The sequence below is a fragment of the Berghia stephanieae genome, chromosome 15 (genome assembly GCF_034508935.2).
Source record: "Berghia stephanieae isolate SIO BIC M18660-M18661 chromosome 15, UCSD_Bste_1.3, whole genome shotgun sequence".
Classification (NCBI taxonomy): Eukaryota; Metazoa; Mollusca; class Gastropoda; order Nudibranchia; family Aeolidiidae; genus Berghia; species Berghia stephanieae.
The window spans coordinates 10,022,156-10,042,201 of record NC_088374.1 but is presented as its reverse complement, the minus strand read 5'-3'; the positions used below and the strand labels follow the sequence as shown (position 1 = coordinate 10,042,201).

The 20,046-nt window shown below is 37.6% G+C and overlaps 1 protein-coding gene across 6 annotated transcripts in view; it reads left to right on the top strand.

Moving 5' to 3' along the window:
* Window positions 1-20,046, top strand: part of LOC144960687 (NXPE family member 1-like) — a 74,227-nt gene that overhangs the window by 40,505 nt on the left and 13,676 nt on the right. For 3 of the 6 annotated variants that reach the window (XR_013642923.1, XR_013642921.1, XR_013642922.1), the window contains exons 6-12: window positions 272-484; window positions 1,368-1,476; window positions 2,132-2,356; window positions 5,467-5,519; window positions 7,768-7,940; window positions 8,977-9,159; window positions 10,361-10,503. Coding sequence is in view for 1 of the 6 variants with exons in the window: in XM_078893969.1 (XP_078750095.1) it covers window positions 1,463-1,476; window positions 2,132-2,356; window positions 5,467-5,519; window positions 7,768-7,940; window positions 8,977-9,159; window positions 10,361-10,573; window positions 10,918-11,093 (1,037 nt within the window). In the remaining 5 variants the exon portion in view is untranslated. Of the gene's footprint in view, window positions 1-271; window positions 485-1,367; window positions 1,477-2,131; window positions 2,357-5,466; window positions 5,520-7,767; window positions 7,941-8,976; window positions 9,160-10,360; window positions 10,574-10,917; window positions 11,911-14,369; window positions 16,511-20,046 lie in introns of those variants that run through there. The other 3 variants (XR_013642919.1, XR_013642920.1, XM_078893969.1) reach the window with 3 other exon arrangements.

Sequence of the window (20,046 nt, the reverse complement as noted above, 5' to 3'; positions counted from 1 at the left end):
TTACATTGGAACGTGAGCTGTCAAGACAGGAACATGTGGTTTGCCACGTGCTTCTCGACCTTTGTTTACGTTTGGGGCACCTAGCTTTACTGCTCTATGATTTCCTCTTTAAAAAATGATTTGAATGCAATTCTCAATACTATTTTAATTTTATGCATGATTTTGACCGAGGTACACTTACTCTTTCCCACGTGAGTGTGTATGTGTGTGTGTGTGTGTGTGTGTGTGTGTGTGTAAGAGACGGCTCAAAAGTCTTAACATTTCTTTTCAGCAAAACGTTTAAAGTAGGAGATCGTGTAGCTTTCCGTATCGATGCCAGGGATTCACGTAATCGATCTAGGTCAAGGGGCGGGGATGAGATTCGTGCCTGGTTCAAGACGAAAGTCACCAAAGACATCACAAACAGAGTAGCTGCCACTGTTTTGGACCTGAAGAATGGATCTTATATCGTGGACGCTCTTCTCCCGTGGGCTGGGAAACTCAGGTCTGTACATTTAACCCCCTACTTAACACCCATAGGAAAATCGTCACATAATATGTTACGATGTAGCCAACATTTTTGTCATTCTAATTTATTTTGTATATAATAATATTTGAACAAAAATGTTTGCTATGGTTAAAGTATATTAAAACTGTGTTGAAGAGCTCGTTCAGCAAAAAAAACAAAAAACAATGTAGAGCAGGAACTAACAGATTTTGTGTTTGAGTGAAATAAATAGGGTATAGATTGGGTGTGAAGTTTTGGGGAAAATCCGGAGAATGGCCAGTTAGGAGAGAGTTAATTTTGAATCAGTTATGTCCCACGGTGTTAAACTTACACCCTGTCGACAAAAATGAGCTTTTATATAGTGCGATATCAAAAAAAAAGTGCCCAAAGCGCTATACAAGGAGTCTCTAACCAACAGCAACATGTAGGACGAGACGTGCCTGTTAGGCGATATGACATTTTATTTTTGGACGGCGGCAAGGCTGTTAACGGCCATGTACGAATTTTACACTTAAATATAATGAGAGAATGTCAATAATGAGCCTTTTTCAAGGACCCAGCTATGCGCCGAGCGGAGCTCAAAGCCAGGACCTTCCGATCCAAAAGCTAGTAGGATACCACAAGACCACATAGTCGCACATAGATAATTGAGAGGTCTCGAGTGATGCTGAAGGCTTCTGATTCGAGGCTTTTGATGTATTAGTTCAGAAAGATAAATAGGGGCTAAATTGCTAAGACATTCGAAGACTAATGACGCCATTTTGTACTCTATTCTACAGAGGACAAGAAACCAGTACAATGTGGCGGAATGTTTTGAATAATTTATCTAAGCGCACAGCTTCGATATTAAAAAAAATATATTTTGTAATGTGAATTTCAGATTGTCAGTGGCCCTAGCGTATCCAAGTGAGCATATCCGGGCTATCCTCCAATTTCATAGATTGTTCAAAGGAATGATGATGTTTTTTGCAAAATATGAAAGCGAACAGGTAAATTCTGTTTGTTCTTTTCTTGTTTTTATTTGTATGATGATGATGATGATGATGATGATATGATGATGATGCTATATGATGATGATGATGATGATGGATGATGGGATGTATAGTGATGATGATGAAAGATGATGAGGATGATGAATGATGATGATGATGATGATGATGGTGATGATGATGATGATGATGGATGATGATGGATGATGATGATGAGGATGATGATTATGATTATGGTGTGATGGATGATGGTGATAATGGAATGATGAGGATGATTGATTATGATGATGAGGATGATAGATGATGAATGATGAGATGAATGATGAGATGATTGATGATGATGATGATGGCGATTGCATATTACAAAAAATACCAATTGGCTCCGAGGTCCAAACTTTTTATTCAATGCATCATGAAGTTGCATTAACGTGCTCCACTGAATTATATCTATTTTCCCCCTTATTAATGCTATGCGATTAGCCAAACTGCTCACAATATCAACCAGCCGAATATAACGTGTCAACACACAAAACTTGAATGTTTATAGTCTGATTGATACAATTTCGTGAGCATTACTCACAAAAATTGCTGACTAAAAATATTAGTAAAGAGCCGAGTGACGTCAAGTTCGTTCCTTCTATACTTTGTTTTTCAGGCAAACGAAACTACGCCATGTTACCACAGGCCTGTCCTCCCGGTATTTACCAGATGAAGTCTGTAACCTGACGTCCGTTAACGGGTCTCCATGGTTCTGTGGACGCCCCTTGAAGAAATCCCTTACTTGTGAAGATTATATAAATCACAGAACTTTACAGCTCAACGAAACCTTTTATCTTGGAATTACAAAGGCGGAATACAAACTGTTGGAAAGAACCAACTAGTAAGGATTGATATTAACTCTATGCGTTTAGTGAAATAACTCATAACATCCGTCAGCCGGATATAGATAGTATGCGCTAGGCTAAGAAGCTTACAACATTGCCATCCGGAAGTAAAACGGACTACCACACAAAACGATGTGTAACATTAAACGTTTATAGTCTGGTTAATACAGTTTAGTGAGAATTACTCATAAACGCGGATGACAAAGAACAATTACAAAGACGTGAGTGACGTCAACTTCGTTCTATCTATATAGAGTATCAACACACAAAATTATGTGTAACCGTAAACGGTTTTTTTTTCATTGAGCTTTTATATAGCGATGTAGATGAGAGAAGATTGATTGAAATGGTTCGGACATGTAAAGAGACGAGAGAGGGAGTACGTGGGAAGGAAAGTTTTGGACTTACAAATAGCGGGGAAGAGTGAAAAAGGGACACCCAAAGACTAGATGGTGAGATAAGGTAAAGTAGGATATGAAAGAACTGGGCCTGGAGGAAGATGATGCGTTGAACCGAGATGCATGGAGATGTGGTATTCAATATGGCAACCCTGTAAAATGCGGGATAAGCGGAAAGAAGAAGAAGAAGAAGCTTTTATATAGTGAAATATCCACTAAACGTACTCAAACGCTTTACTCGAGTCCATGATCAACAGCAACACGTAACACGTAGAACGAGGCATGACGCCTGTTAGGGGTATTACAAATTTATTCCAACAGAAACAACGCTGGTAACAATCAGATATCCATTGTACACCGAGTACGATGAGAGAATGTGGGTAAAGAGCTTTTCACCAAGGACTCAACTATGCGCCGACCGAAGTTCGAACTCCGATCCGAAAACAAGTGTCATACCACAAGACCACATAGCCCCAAGTAAGACGAGATTAGAAGTAGACTTCAGTTTAATTAAAAGTGCCAACAAATAAAAACACCACATTGTTGCTTATTACTTTCCTTTGTTATTATTCTATAAATAACGTAACGTGTTATGGTGACCCAATTCACTTCAAGTTCATTTCGGTGCAGAGATGGTATTATGATTATAAAAGGTTAAAGGTCAGAAGTCTTTAATTTTCCGATAAATGACTGTTTACCTTGAGCTTCGATTTAAATTGTTAAAGCCAATAACATGATTACGTCACAGGCTGTCTGTAATTTAGTTTGACTGGTTTATTCCTAATAGAAACAACAAAAGGATTATAATAAGGAAGTTATAATTCAACTGATAATAAGCTGCCGGGAAGTTGAGGACTGTAATAAGCCATAAACAAACATGTGTATATTATAACACCCCTTATGTAGCCTTTAATAGTGTAAGAGAGTTAGCTTTTAGCAAGTGGGTTTGATGAGTTCACAGCGCTTGTATATCAGTTAAACTTGGTCATTATATTGAGTAGTCTAGGATAGTTTTACGTTCCAAAGTTAAAGGATTGGTCATTATATTGAGTAATAGAAAATTACTTTCTCTGATTGGTGTTTCTTGGGGTTAAAAGAATCAAATTATAGTTGGTGTTTATTATTAGGGCGTACAGATTATTTGAGCGTACTGAACGTAAAACTGACGTTTACCAAAAGTAATATTATATTATCATAAAAGGCGGGGTTTAGCATTAATATGTAGAGCTTTAACGTTTCGGCTTGAGCATGATTCGCTTTTACTTTTAGGAGGTGTGGTTTGGAAAGGAATTATGGGTAAAATGTACAATAGGGGAAGAACATAGTGTTAGATTATTCTACTTTCGATTATTCTGCATTCTACTTCGCTATGAGCTGCACACTTTAAACCTTTTGTGCTCACCATCATTTATTTGCTTTTACGGACTTAGAAATATTCCACGTATATTGAAAATGGTTACTTAGGCAAAATGACTTTACATTTAGATGGATTTTATGGATTTGGAATTTATGAAACTGATTGAATTATGACCATGCTATTTGATTTGGATTTGGAATTTATCACCACAAATAAAGCTGTAAGATATGAAACTTGGAATCTGGACTTTTATTTGAATGTCTTGATGTTGTACATTCAGTTATCATCATCGGCCCTTGACCTCTTTTGTCATTATTAACATCTACAACACAATGCAAAGGAATATCATTACCATCTATCAAAAAACTACTATACGATCATTAGCCATTACATATGAAGACCACAGGGGAAAAACGATCAAAGTCACATTTTTCAGCTTTTGAGAAAATCAAAATTAAAGTTTGGAAACCCATTGAAAACGCCACATGATAATATGAATTGAACTGAATGTGAATTACTAAACGTATATATTTTGACCAGAAGTCAGACACATATAAAAACAAGCTCTTGGTTGGTTTTAATACCAAATTATTGTGACATTAGAACAGTAAGTGAGTCTTTCGGACTTTGATCGAACTTGTATTGAGTTGGGTCACCATAAGTTTTTACGTGACTTAAATAATCAGAACAAAGGGGAATAAAACGCGAACAATGTAATTTTATGTTGTTGTTTAAATCAAACTAAAATCTCTTCTAATCTCGGATTACGTAGAAATTATATTAACTTCTCTCATATTTTCATATGTAATGACTTTAACGATTTCATAGGCAATTCTATATCCGGAGCCTTAATCCTATAAAGCAATTTTTTTTAACAATATTGATTTTCTTTACACATAGGAAATTGCATATATGGAGTGTTACAATAATATAGTCTATGACCGATATTGAATATTTTGTATTTTGTAACCTCGAAGTAATCCCTCCTAAGCCTGGGCTGATCACTCGGTCTGAGAATCCATAAAGTTAAAAATCTGTGTATTATAACACCCCTTTCACGGATGAATTCCATTGATATAGTAATAGAGATATACTAAAATACAATATATATAAACATACACACACACAGATATATATATATATATATATATATATATATATATATATATATATATATATATATATATTATATATATAATATATATATATATATATACTGTCCATGCGTCCATTCGTCATCTATTTATCCATCAGTAATATCTTTCTATGGATCTACTTATCTCTTTCTTTAAAAAATATTTTTATGATTTATTTCTCTGCTTATTTCTTTCATTTACCTTGACAATTTCAGTAACCCAAGAATGAGAATGATATCTTCAGACCAAATTATCAATGTGGAACCAAGTTAGTCTTTCTTCTTTTCTTACTGTCTTACATAATGATGCTATGCGTTTACTTTTTAAAAAACTCATAACATCCGCCAGCCGGGTATAACGTATCAATACACAAAGCAATGTGTAAGCTTAAACATATATAGTCTGATTAATACAATTCAGTGAGAACTACTCATAATAATTGCTTGCAAAAAAGAATAGAGCTGAATGACGTCAATTTCATTCCTTCTATAAAAGATTTCAGTTTTAATTTCATAATTTCATTAAGAATGTGTTTGGCTCATCGCATTATTTTCTAATAAAGTGTGTGATTTATTTGAATACACGAATTCAAGACTGAAATATTCAGCACTAAATTTAATATAAATTGAGCTTTTATATAGCGCAATGATGTGTTCAAAGAGCTTTAAAAGAGGTCCCTGGCCAACAGCAACATTTAACATTTTGGACGGGACATGACGCCTGTCAGGCGATATTACAATTGTTTTCGGACAGAAACAACGCTTAAAGGCCAGGCTTACACTTATTTTACACCCGAGTACGATCAGAGAATGTGAGTAGTAAAGAGCGTTCTCCGTCCAAGGACTCAACTATACGCCGAGCGAACCCAGGACCTTCCGATCCGAAAGCGAGTGCCATACCACTAGACCACATAGCCGTACTACGTATCATATCGTGGCGATCACATCATAATGACATGTATTAAGATTATCTCGTTCAGTTTCAAATTCTATTCTATCAAAAAACCAAGTAGCAAAATCTTTAACCCTCTCCTTATCAGCCATTTTCAGAATTTTCCCCAAACTTTACACCCACCCAACACAAAAACACACATTTCTAGCTCAAATAGAAAAGCAACACGCAAATTCTATACATATCTAATATTGTTCGACAATATGAGGCTTATCAGAATGTCACGTTTTTATAGCTATAGCAAAAAGAAATGAAATCTGGATGAGAAAAGTGACGGTTACATCGTAACAAATAGGTGGTAAGGAGAGGGTCAAAGACAAAGATGGCTTTTGAAAATGATAGGTTTATATCTCGAGCAATGTTTCTAAATTCTGTTTATATATTTTCTTTTCTGGTCTTCTTTTATTTTTATTTTTGCTGGTCAGGAACCTCTTTGTAATGCGCTCTGAGCATGTTTCGTGGATATTGCGCTATATAAAAACTCAAGTTTTGATTTTTTTATGGTTGATAGTGAAAGGGTTAAAATAGGATTTACTCACTTAGCAAATTAGACCTCCCATTACCTGTAAGATTGAGATCAGAGCGATGTGTACATATTTTGCGGCTATGTGGTCTAATAGTATGCCACTCTCTTTCGGATCGGTAGGTCCTGGGTTTGAGCATTGGCGCATTTTGAAATCTTGGAGAAGGCTCTTTACTCACATGTAAAATGAGTACCTGGCCGTTAACGGCATTGTCTCAGTCCGAAAAATGTAATATCGGCTAATATGCGTCATGCCGTCCTACATTTTAAATGTTGCTGTTGGCCAGGGACCCATTGTAAAGCGCTTTGAGCACTTCGAGTGGATATTGCGCTATATAAAAGCTCATTTTATATTTACAGGTCTGATAATCCAAATGGCTACGGGCTCATCGTTATACTAGAAATACTCTCAAATGAAGCAAAATGGTCTCAATTACAACAATGTTAAATCAAGCCCACTATTGGGTTCGGTTATCAGACCTGCAAATATGAACGATCATTGTTGTAATGGAAATACTCTCAAATAAAGAAAAATGGTCTCAATTACAACAATGTTAACTCCCTCAACCCTAACACTATATCCGTAGCTTACCCGGGTTACTTTTACCCGATGCCTATTTATTACATTTTTCTGAGGCAAATTATAGGCGTACTGTCAAAGTTAATGTTTTTAGTTTTTACATGTTAATGATAGTTGAATAAAACAATCTATGTACATGCTCATTTTTAATACATTTTTTCCAATTTTTAAAAGCAAAAATTCCTAGGATTGAGTGAGTTAAATCAAGCCCACTATTGCGTTCGGTTATCAGACCTGCAAATATGAACACGCAGGATCAGAAGGGGACCGCTGACTTTTGTTAATTAAATTGTATTTCGTTTTTCCTCGAAAAACATCTTTGGGTTGAATTGTTCGCCCAGGACATAATACCTAATATCCCAATGGGGATGATCTCTCTCATCCTCAACATCATCATCACCATCATCATCATTGTCATCACCATCATTTTCAAACTGACGGATTTAATAATTTTTCACAAAGAATCCGGAGTCAACAATATGGCGCCTGCCTCAGAGAAATGCAACTCCATAGACCCAAGGAAGACGTGGGAATTGGGATACCCTACGGGCTACGTCTACAATGGAACATGGCAATCGTTCCTGTGTACTGGAGTGGACTTGGTCAAGACACAAGAATGTCTGAAAAACAAACTAGTAAGACGTTGGTCTATCTTTAAAAATAATATTTACAAAAGAAAATATGTGATTTTAATGTGACTTAAAAGTATGTGTGTGTGTGTGTGTGTGTGTGTGTGTGTGTGTGTGTGTGTGTGTGTGTGTGTGTGTGTGTGTGTGTGGGTGGGTGGGTGTGAGATGAGTCCGAGGGGAGGGGGGCTCTTTACGGAAGAAAAGGCTTGACATCACATCTTCTACTTTTCCGGTTCCAAAATCATTAGAAGTGTAATCTATATATGTAGCCAAGTACTTCGGAGGACTAATACTGAATAGATTATATATGTGACCCATCTTCTCAACATTACTGGACGAAATAATTACAATTACACTTCACCTTACAGGTAAGCCTCGTCTAATTATACAATTCTCTTCAATAATGCATGCACACTTAATTTTTTAAAAGTATTAGATGCCCATGGAGCCGGAGTTTATCCCGGTTTAATAGCGTGTTTGGACAATAGCAATTGCTTGTCACCCTTTGGATAGGACGCTAGTCTATCCCAAAGTACTTTCCGATAGATCTACCAGATCTAGCTACCCATTCACTGCTGGGTAGACAGAGGGTGGGGGGGGGGGGGTCATGAACCTCCTCTTCCTGACTTCTTGAGGTCATGAGTTCAACACACACAACCACCGCGAAGTTAGTTGGCCAGCATTTTAGCCAATATTCTCAACACAAACATATAACATAGAAACGAATGAGACATTGAGTATGCTCCGGTATATGGGGTGAATTTTTTATTCAGAAAAGTGAGGGGAGCAGGCACTTACGTTGATAACAACAAGAAATTAAGTGAATAGGAAAGTGCCAGAAGACAATAGATAATAACATTTTCGTGGCGGCGATGGGGATTCGAACCCGCGACCTTACTGGTACGCCACCTGGCCGGGGAGAACGTGACTCTACCGTATGAGCTATCCACGATCCCAAAAAAGATCGTCTCTAACCCTAGTCTTTTATTAATGGTGCTGGTGCTTTTTCAATCTTGCTGAGTATATAAATCTCTACTTTCAGATCATAACGCTGGGTGACTCGAATGCTCGGTCACATTTATACAACCTTCAGAGAGTTCTGGACTGCAGGGACGTCATCCCTCATACTTCCAATGTATGGCACAAACCCTTGAAATGTGTCCAGGATTCTCTGAACACCACGGTGACCTGGAACCCGCACTCTCAACCGTTTATGTCTTCTAAGGTATATTATGTGTCAGTGCAGGACATAATCAGTCGGAAGGTGAACATTTCGGATTGCATTTTCTGAAAGAATGTGCTCACCAGAGCTTTTTAATCTTTATTTGAAGTAAATCGGGTGATTTTTCATGAAGTTATGGTCAGATGTATGGGAAAGGTAACCAGCATCTTTTCTCAAATTTCATACTTTTTCACCTTGACTAGCGATAGCTGTAAAAATGATTAGGAAGTGAAATTAAGCTTTAATATTTCCTGAAGATGCACAAAAATGGTTGATTTAATCATTTATGACAAGAACTCATTTTTTATAAAAATTGACCTTCTAACTAAACTTGGCCATATCTCAGTTCAAACCTTTTCACCATCCGACTGATTATGTCATTCACTGTATATGAAAAGCAAAGACGACGTCCAATTTGTGACCAGTAATCTCGAAATAGGAAGACTGGAATTAGTCAGGCATCAGACGCAGTGTAGAGGTCTTGTGGTGTAACACCCGCTCTCTGATCGGAAAGCTCGGCGCATAGTTGAGTCCTTGGGGAAAAGCTCTTTACTCACTTTCTCTGACCTTAATCAGGTGTAAAATGAGTACCTGGCCGTTAACAGTGTTGTCTCTGTCTCAAAAAAATTGTAAAATCGCCTAACAGACTTCATGACTCGTTCTACATGTTACATGTTGCTGTTGACCAGGGACCCCTTGCAAAGCTATTTGAGCACAATAAGGGTATATTGAGCTATATAAAATCTCGAAAAGCCGCAAAGTGAGCAAGGACGAAGTGATTTGCTAAAGGTCGCACAACACGGTGGGGAGTCGAACTCGGTACTATTCGGGTAAAAAGCAAAGGCCAAACTGCTGAACCACGCTGCCGCCAAAACTGTTGTTTCTGCTGCATCTACACATAATACTTATGACACTCTCCTTCAGGGTTTGAAGATCCATGGTATTCTAAATAGACTTTTTTGTTGACTGACTAGAAGTATTATTATTAAGCCATTAATTCATCCATTTCATTTGTGCGTCTATGTGATCTAGTGGTATGACTATCGCTTCGGATCGAAGGTCCTAGGTTCCAAATTCGCTCTAAGCGGCGCATAGTTGAGTCCTTGGAAAAGGCTCTTTTCTCACATTTTCTCACCTTACTCAGGTATATATATATACAAATGCTTCACTTTTGTCTTGTTTTAATATATTTTTTTCCATCTAGTATTGGTCAGTCAGAAAAGACTTTTTATCGGCAGCTCACGTCCTAGACCAGGCCTTGAACTCCAATGATACGAGGCAAATCTGGGTGATACTCCACCACTACGTACACTTGGGGCCGTTTCATCAAAGCGTATATGAGGCTAAGTACGTCGCCATTAAAAACGCCGTATCCAGACTTCTTGAGAGAAGGCCCAACGCCAGAGTCGTTATTGAGGTAGGATTGGGAAGGGTAATAGTGATGATAATGATGACAATAATAATATTGATAGAGAGATTGAGATAGATAGATAGATAGATAGATAGATAGATAGATAGATAGATAGATAGATAGATAGATAGATAGATAGATAGATAGAAAAAAAAGAAAGAGAAGAGAACTAGATAGACTGATAGATGGATTGAAAGATCAGTCTGTAAAAATAATTTAAAGATTTTTAGATGCCAGTAATTCTGTGCTCGATGATAATTTTTTTTAAAGAATAGATTATTTTGATTATTATCATCATTATAATCATTACTGTTATTACTATTATTATCATAATTATTTCCTAACACCAGGGCCCTCACATAACTTGGAATGAATGGATTAAGAACCATTACACAGTAGGAGACCAACTAGGCCCATTCATCTTACAGATACAACGACAAGTCTTTAAAGATATGCAGGACAAGATCTATTTCGTCAACAATTGGGATCAATCCATAGCCGCAGAAAACAAAGGAATCCATCCGTGGTATCAAAAAAGAATAACCCAGTTTATTTTCGGTTTATTCTGCGATAAATAAATAAATTAAATTGCGGGTGATGTAAGCGCTAGTTTGATTTGCGTTTGAAGCCCGGTGACATATGTGGTCGTTCTATTTAAGGTTTTTAGCAAACTCAATGCCAAGGCATTTTGCTGTCTTCACATGTTCCAGGTATTGACCACGAAATTGGTATTCAAATGTAATCGGTGCTTTCTTATTTGTGATGGTTAGAACATTGCATTTTGAAACGTTGAATTCAATTTGATTTATTATTTCCCATTCTTGTAGTTTATCTAGATCGTCATTTAGTGTTTTAAAGTCGTCTGTTGTTCTTATCTGATTATATAATGATGTGTCGTCAGCGAAGAGACTCACCTTTGACCTTATACCTCGTGGAAGATCATTTATGTTCACTAAAAATAGGGTGGGCCCAAGGACTGAGCCCTGATGTACACCCGATGTCACCATCCCGATAGTGGAAGTCGTGCCGTCGACAAGAACTTGTTGGGTGATATTGTCCAGAAACGCTGCAATCCATTGTAAGATTTTGTTCCTGATGCCAACATCATACAATTTCTGGATTAGCCGGTGGTGAGGAACCTTGTCGAAGAACTTTGGCAAATTGCAGTAGCACCAGGTCAATTTGACCTCCTTTGTCAATAGCGGCTGACAGACCATGTGTCAATGATATAAGTTGTGTTTGACATGAGCGGTGCATTTTAAATCCGTGCTGTTCATCACAAAAAATACTGTTAGTTTCGAGATATTCAGATATTGAGGATCCCACTACAATATGCACTAACAGTTTGCAACAACAAGATATGAAGTGAATAGAAAAGTGCCAGAAGACAATAGAGAATAAAAATTTTTTCGCGGCGGTGGTGGGGTTTGAACCTGCGACCTTATTGGTACGACAACTCCGCCTGGCAGGTGAGAGCGTGGCTCTACCGTGTGAGCTATCCACGAACACAAAAATATTCGTTTCAAACTCAAAGTCATTACTAGATCCCTCTCTCACACCCACTTCTTGAGACCGCCGATTCGTTCGTACACCACCATCGCGAATAATTTTGACCAGCAGTTAAGCTTAATAGCCAATATTCTCAACACAAACATATAACATAGAAACGATTGAGACATTGAGTATGCTCCGGTGTATGGGGTGAATTTTTAATTCAGAAAAGTGAGTGGAGCAGGCACTTATGTTGGTAACAACAAGATATGAAGTGAATAGAAAAGTGCCAGAAGACAATAGAGAATAAAAATTTTTTCGCGGCGGTGGTGGGGTTTGAACCTGCGACCTTATTGGTACGACAACTCCGCCTGGCAGGTGAGAGCGTGGCTCTACCGTGTGAGCTATCCACGAACACAAAAATATTCGTTTCAAACTCAAAGTCATTACTAGATCCCTCTCTCACCCACTTCTTGAGACCGCCGATTCGTTCGTACACCACCATCGCGAATAATTTTGACCAGCAGTTAAGCTTAATAGCCAATATTCTCAACACAAACATATAACATAGAAACGATTGAGACATTGAGTATGCTCCGGTGTATGGGGTGAATTTTTAATTCAGAAAAGTGAGTGGAGCAGGCACTTATGTTGGTAACAACAAGATATGAAGTGAATAGAAAAGTGCCAGAAGACAATAGAGAATAAAAATTTTTTCGCGGCGGTGGTGGGGTTTGAACCTGCGACCTTATTGGTACGACAACTCCGCCTGGCAGGTGAGAGCGTGGCTCTACCGTGTGAGCTATCCACGAACACAAAAATATTCGTTTCAAACTCAAAGTCATTACTAGATCCCTCTCTCACCCACTTCTTGAGACCGCCGATTCGTTCGTACACCACCATCGCGAATAATTTTGACCAGCAGTTAAGCTTAATAGCCAATATTCTCAACACAAACATATAACATAGAAACGATTGAGACATTGAGTATGCTCCGGTGTATGGGGTGAATTTTTAATTCAGAAAAGTGAGTGGAGCAGGCACTTATGTTGGTAACAACAAGATATGAAGTGAATAGAAAAGTGCCAGAGAGACTCACTTTTCTGAATTAAAAATTCACCCCATACACCGGAGCATACTCAATGTCTCAATCGTTTCTATGTTATATGTTTGTGTTGAGAATATTGGCTATTAAGCTTAACTGCTGGTCAAAATTATTCGCGATGGTGGTGTACGAACGAATCGGCGGTCTCAAGAAGTGGGTGAGAGAGGGATCTAGTAATGACTTTGAGTTTGAAACGAATATTTTTGTGTTCGTGGATAGCTCACACGGTAGAGCCACGCTCTCACCTGCCAGGCGGAGTTGTCGTACCAATAAGGTCGCAGGTTCAAACCCCACCACCGCCGCGAAAAAATTTTTATTCTCTATTGTCTTCTGGCACTTTTCTATTCACTTCATATCTTGTTGTTACCAACATAAGTGCCTGCTCCACTCACTTTTCTGAATTAAAAATTCACCCCATACACCGGAGCATACTCAATGTCTCAATCGTTTCTATGTTATATGTTTGTGTTGAGAATATTGGCTATTAAGCTTAACTGCTGGTCAAAATTATTCGCGATGGTGGTGTACGAACGAATCGGCGGTCTCAAGAAGTGGGTGAGAGAGGGATCTAGTAATGACTTTGAGTTTGAAACGAATATTTTTGTGTTCGTGGATAGCTCACACGGTAGAGCCACGCTCTCACCTGCCAGGCGGAGTTGTCGTACCAATAAGGTCGCAGGTTCAAACCCCACCACCGCCGCGAAAAAAAATTTTTATTCTCTATTGTCTTCTGGCACTTTTCTATTCACTTCATATCTTGTTGTTACCAACATAAGTGCCTGCTCCACTCACTTTTCTGAATTAAAAATTCACCCCATACACCGGAGCATACTCAATGTCTCAATCGTTTCTATGTTATATGTTTGTGTTGAGAATATTGGCTATTAAGCTTAACTGCTGGTCAAAATTATTCGCGATGGTGGTGTACGAACGAATCGGCGGTCTCAAGAAGTGGGTGAGAGAGGGATCTAGTAATGACTTTGAGTTTGAAACGAATATTTTTGTGTTCGTGGATAGCTCACACGGTAGAGCCACGCTCTCACCTGCCAGGCGGAGTTGTCGTACCAATAAGGTCGCAGGTTCAAACCCCACCACCGCCGCGAAAAAATTTTTATTCTCTATTGTCTTCTGGCACTTTTCTATTCACTTCATATCTTGTTGTTACCAACATAAGTGCCTGCTCCACTCACTTTTCTGAATTAACAGTTTGCAGCAGGTGCAAGTTAATGAAATGGGACGGTAGTTTTGAGCTCTGCTTCTATCACCTTTCTTGTAGATGGGTCGACAAGAGCGTGCATCCAAACACTTGGTATGTCTCCCGTTTCAAGAGAGATTTTGAACAAATATATGAGGGCAGGTGCAAATTCGTTACTCAATATCTTTAAGAGACGGGATGGTATTTTGTCAGGGCCACATGCTTTCTTTGGATCTAGAGTGGCGAGGAGTTTGAAAACGCCCTCTATTGTCACATTGATTTCGGCATTTGTGTATTGATCGTTTTCTTCGCCTTGTCGTTGGTGAGTGAAAATAATGGTATGAGCGTTTTGAAGAAAAAACAGAGCCCAATTGGTTATTCAGTATGTCTGCCTTTTCCTTTGCGTCAGAGTATAATACATGATTATGCTCAAGGAGGCTCTATACCAACCGAATCGAACTTACTATTTTTTTTTTTAATTTCCAGATATTTTTTTGAGTCTTCACTCACAAGTTCCTTGACATTTGTGATAGGCTCTTCTACTCTCTCTTTGTGTTTCTTTTTTTCAGTCGGGCGTAATTTTACCAGTCTTTCTTACTGTTGGACGTTCTCGCTCTGCTCCATGCCTTTTGTTTCTGTCTGGATAACTGTTTGACAGTAGTGTTTATCCGTGTTTGGTGGAATTTCCTTGAGCTTTCCTTCGTTGGTACATGTTTGGACATCATTTTGTTTAGGTGGTCGTTGATGGAAATCCAAACGTCCTCAGTGATTTCAATATGTTGATTAATTATGACTTGACTTGACTTAAGGCCTTTCGCTTCCTAATCATCCGATTGGGACGCCTCGGCTGCCTCTCTAATCTTCCGTGTCATTTCCTTCCATTGTTCACGGTCTTTTGCTGTGGATGCTAATTTCGTAAGGTCTTCCTTTGATTTTAATACTTTGTTATTTTGAAGGCGTTTTAGGTCTCTATTGAGGACAGTGTGAATTGACGTGGGTGGTCTACCTTGATATTTCTTGTGTCCAGATGGGGTAAAAAAAGTATTCATGGCTTTATTAGCTGGTATATTTACATTTCTTCTGAGTATATTGAGTATATGCCCAAAAATCCGCCATCTTGCCTCCAGGATTTGAATGGATAAGGGTCTTTCATTGCATTTTTCATACAATGTTTTATTGTTTATTTTTGTGGGGTATCGTATATTCAGGACTCTTTTCAGTTGTTCTCTATGGAATCTGTCTAATCTTTGCTCTTCGGTTCCAGTCAGTGCCCATGTGCCGCAGTTGTATATAAGCACGGATTTTACAAGCGTTGTGGATAATTTGATTTTAGTATTTAATTTAATTTTATCTTTTCTCATCCATACATGTAATGATTTCTTTAGTGCAGCCGTCGATAAACTTTTCTTCTTTCTAAGTCTACCTTGTCTCCTTAATATGATCCTACTTTTTTCGTGGCTCTCCATTCATCTTTCTTCCTTGGCAGTAATGTTACATCTGTTTTGTCAGTATTAACGTAAAGTTGGTGATTTTGTAAGGCTCTTTTGGTGTCATTTGAGGCCAATAAAGTCAATGCCGTCTGCATATGCAATTTCCATGGGGAGTTTGTTTTCAAAACGTAATTGGGCCGAAGGAACAGATTTACGCACATCTTTTAAAGTGTTTTCTAGGTAAATGATAAATAAAACAGGGCTTAGTCTGTCTCCTTGTGGTGTACCGATGTTACCAAGGAATGATTTATTCTCTGAGGCACCGATTATTTTGGTCGTTATCCAGGTTGTTCTTTTTTAATATTATAATACAAAATTTCAAGACAACAAAACGCCACACGTCAGCTTATTTGAGGGAGATCCCCGACCACTATTTAAACCTATTACACAAAGAGAAGTGAGAAATGCTTTTAAAAGTCTAAATAACAACAGAGCACCGGGAGAAGATGGAGTATGTGCTGAACTTCTAGAATATGGACCACCCTTATTAGATGAACACATAGCGGACATTTTCAATTAGGCGTTCGAACACCACCATAACTTGGATATCAATAAAGGGGAGCTGATATCAATACAAAAGCCAGGAAAACCAAAACGCCCTCCAAAGAATTTGAGACCAATTAGAAAATTGTGCGGCTATGTGGTCTTGTGGTATGACACTCGCTTTCGGATCGGAAGGTCCTGGGTTCGAGCCTCGCTCGGCGCATAGTTGAGTCCTTGGAGAAGGATCTTTACTCACATTCTCTCACCGTACTCAGGTGTAAAACTAAACGTGCTCAAAGCGCTTTACATAGGGTCCCTGGCCAAAAGCAACACGTAACATGTAGAACGAGTCACGACACCTATTAAGCATTTTACAGTTTTTTTCGACGGAGACATCTCTGTCAACTACGTCTTATGCAGACTGTTAGTTACCTCGTAAACTCTGTGCCAAATCACAACGCACGCTTTCAATAATTTCATTTGTAAACATGATATCCCAACTTAATGTAACATTGAGTATTGTTTGGATGTAGATCTATATGCCACATCCATTAATGGGTTGAGAAATCTTTGCCTTTTTTATTGTTGTTATTATGAATTTTCACCCAATAGTGATTAATAATGGATATGTCAATATTTCATTTACATTGTCATTCATTTCATTCATTAGGTTACCTTCGAATCATTGACTTAATTCATGCTTCATTGTCGTCACTATTATTCATCAAATTGATTTGTAATCACAATCTTTCATTGTTACTGTTACCCATTCATCATACCTACTGTATCATAAACAATTTCATGTCTATTTAATAAGACAATTTAATTGTTGCGCAATGGTTTAATGCTTTTGTATTATGATAGTACACTTAGTTCCGTTTGCAAAATCTGTCTTTTCGATAAAGATTAAAGAGTATATTTTAAACGTGAGTGGGGAGGGTGTCACAAAACGATAATTGAAATTTGTTATAAAAGTTTTATTTATGTTATATAAATATATGGATGGAGTTTATCTCACTTCAGTTATATTTCGGTAGGCTTAGAAAAACGTTACCTTCTATTAGATTATCATTCCTTTAGTCGCCTCTGTCATGGTCTCAAGTGAGTAAAGAGCTACTCGACTATGCATAAAGATATGTAGAATAAGGCCCCAGAATGTACTAGTTACTTTAAATGAAAAACAATTAACGATTTGTTTAAGATGAAATAAAAAGAAAGATTAAATGTAATTAAAAGAGAAGAATAGTGATTGTGGCAGTTACAAATAGAAATGTGAATATATTACGTAACTTATGATGATATATCAGGTTTGTAAGGTTACGTTTCCAGGCAGTTGAAAGGGATGGATTCTATATTCCTCCGACAGCGGGATCAGGTTTGATCCTTGGTGTGTTGAAGATTACACTATCAAAGGTAAAAGCTCCGGCGTCTTGATGGTGGAGATAAAAATATCCACAAAGTACCAAAAGATAAAAATCTTCAAATATATCAATGAATGAGGAATGGAGCGGCTGGCCGTCCGGCATAGATTGTAGAGAGAAGTGATTGTAGAATGTTAGACCTATCAGCTTTTATAATAAGTGGCTACGTGACAGAATGTAGAACGAAAAGTATTCACTAATTAGAAATTAATTCGAGGGAAGGTTATAAAAGGAAAGATGATCTAATATTAGAAGGTAAAGTTTTTCTAAGCCTACCAAAATATAACTGGAGTGAGATGAATTCAGTTCTTACTAAAATAAAAATTTAATAAGATAATTGTGAACAATCTTTACTGTGACAGCCTCCTCTTTGAATTCATTTCAAATCAGTGAATGCTTTTCTTTCTACTGTTTGTTACGGAGCCACATATTATAAAAGCTGATTGATTAAACTTCCTAAAACGCTTCTCTCAATAACTTTTTCCTTTGACGACCAGACTACTCTACTCCTCATATCACTTATATTTTAAAGATTTATATCTCGCTATCGGGACTTGGAGGAAAACTCCATTATTGATTCCACTATCAAAACGCCGGAGTTTCATTGGGCACGTTTGCCAACATTAAACTATCGAAATTTTCGTGTCCGGATCTTGATGAATGTACCCTCTGTCTGGAAGTAGGACCCCACAAGTCGGTACTACATTACCTTCAAGATCACAGAAGTTACGAAATATAGTCATGTTATCATTTGTAACTGTGATCACTATTTATTTATAAGAACATTCATTTAATTAAATCTCATCTTTCTATATTCACATCATCTTAAACCAATTCGTCAATTGTTCTTTTTTTTAAAAGTAACTGGTAAATTCTAGGGGCCTTATTTGTCACATTTTTTATTTTATGAATGTAGTCGAGTTAACTCTTGAGTGGGAAAGAGGAAAAAGGGACGCCCAAAGACTAGATGGTGAGATAAGGTAAAGGATGATATGAAAGAACTGGGTTGGAGGAAGATGACACTCTGAACCGAGATACATGGAGATATGGCATTCATTATGGCAACCCTGCAAAATGCGGGGTAGTCTGAAAAAAGAAGTTAACTCTTGAGCGCTCATTAGACCAAGACACCACGTTTGTTTGTCCATAAAGCAAGGGATGATTTAATAACCACTGACAAGCGAGCTGTTAACCTTTTCCTTTCCAGTCGTTTTCAGAATTTCCCCCAAAATCTCACACCCACCCAACAAAAAATATTTTTTTTCTTACTCAAACAGAAAAGCAACAAATATATTTTACTGGGTGGGGATCCTGACCTCCCATAGTGGGCAGGGAGGTACATGCTGTGTCTTCTATCCCCCCAACCCGTTTACTTGGTTTTTGTCCTGGCCCTGGCCGGAGTTCCTTGGCTGGGAGGGAAACAGTCGAATGTATAGTTATAGTTTTGGAAGATGATATTTTTTCCCTTGTAAATCATCTCTCTGTTGTGCATTGTATTATGATTAGTTTACATATTATATTTTATGATTTGTAAACATTTGAGTGTATTCCTCTTAGTTGGGACCTGTGCTTGTGTCTGGATGAAACTTTTAGTGATCTCAAACTAACTAAATTGATAGGGTGCTCTTGGAATCTATATCTTACCTATTTGAACCAATTCCCCTTTGTCTCACCTTTTCTTTTGTGCTTTAATTGTAATTCTAGAACTTTTTACTATTCCATTTTATTCCTTTTTACTGGACCTAAATGTGTTGCAAGCGCCGTAAAACCCTTAAAAACAAACAAACAAATATATTTTAGGCACAAGATTTATCAACAAAATGAACCCTACAACACAGTGTCACGTTTTTATAGCTATAATAATAAAACATCTTTCTTTAAATTGTGTGATTTCCAAAAGAAATCTGAATGATAAAAATTCTGGTTGGATCGTAACGATTGTGGCGATTTTCCTATGGATGGTAAGGAGATGGATAAATGACCAATCGCTGATTAGTCAAGAATCTCATGATCTCATATAAGATCCGGTTTGGAGAGGCGATATCCACCCACCCGCATCATTGGACAGAACTGTTATTATGGTATTAACGTCTCTATTTTTTTTAAATAGAGCTTTTATTTGGGCAATAGTAAATAGTAAATAGTAGTAAATAATGAATTTATATAGCGCCCAAACATCCACGTCAATCGTGCTCTGCGGCGCTTTACATAATAAAAATAAATATAAAAATGTTTAAAAACAACAAAATTAAAAATCACGACACTACATGATACATAATAAGCATGCATACAAA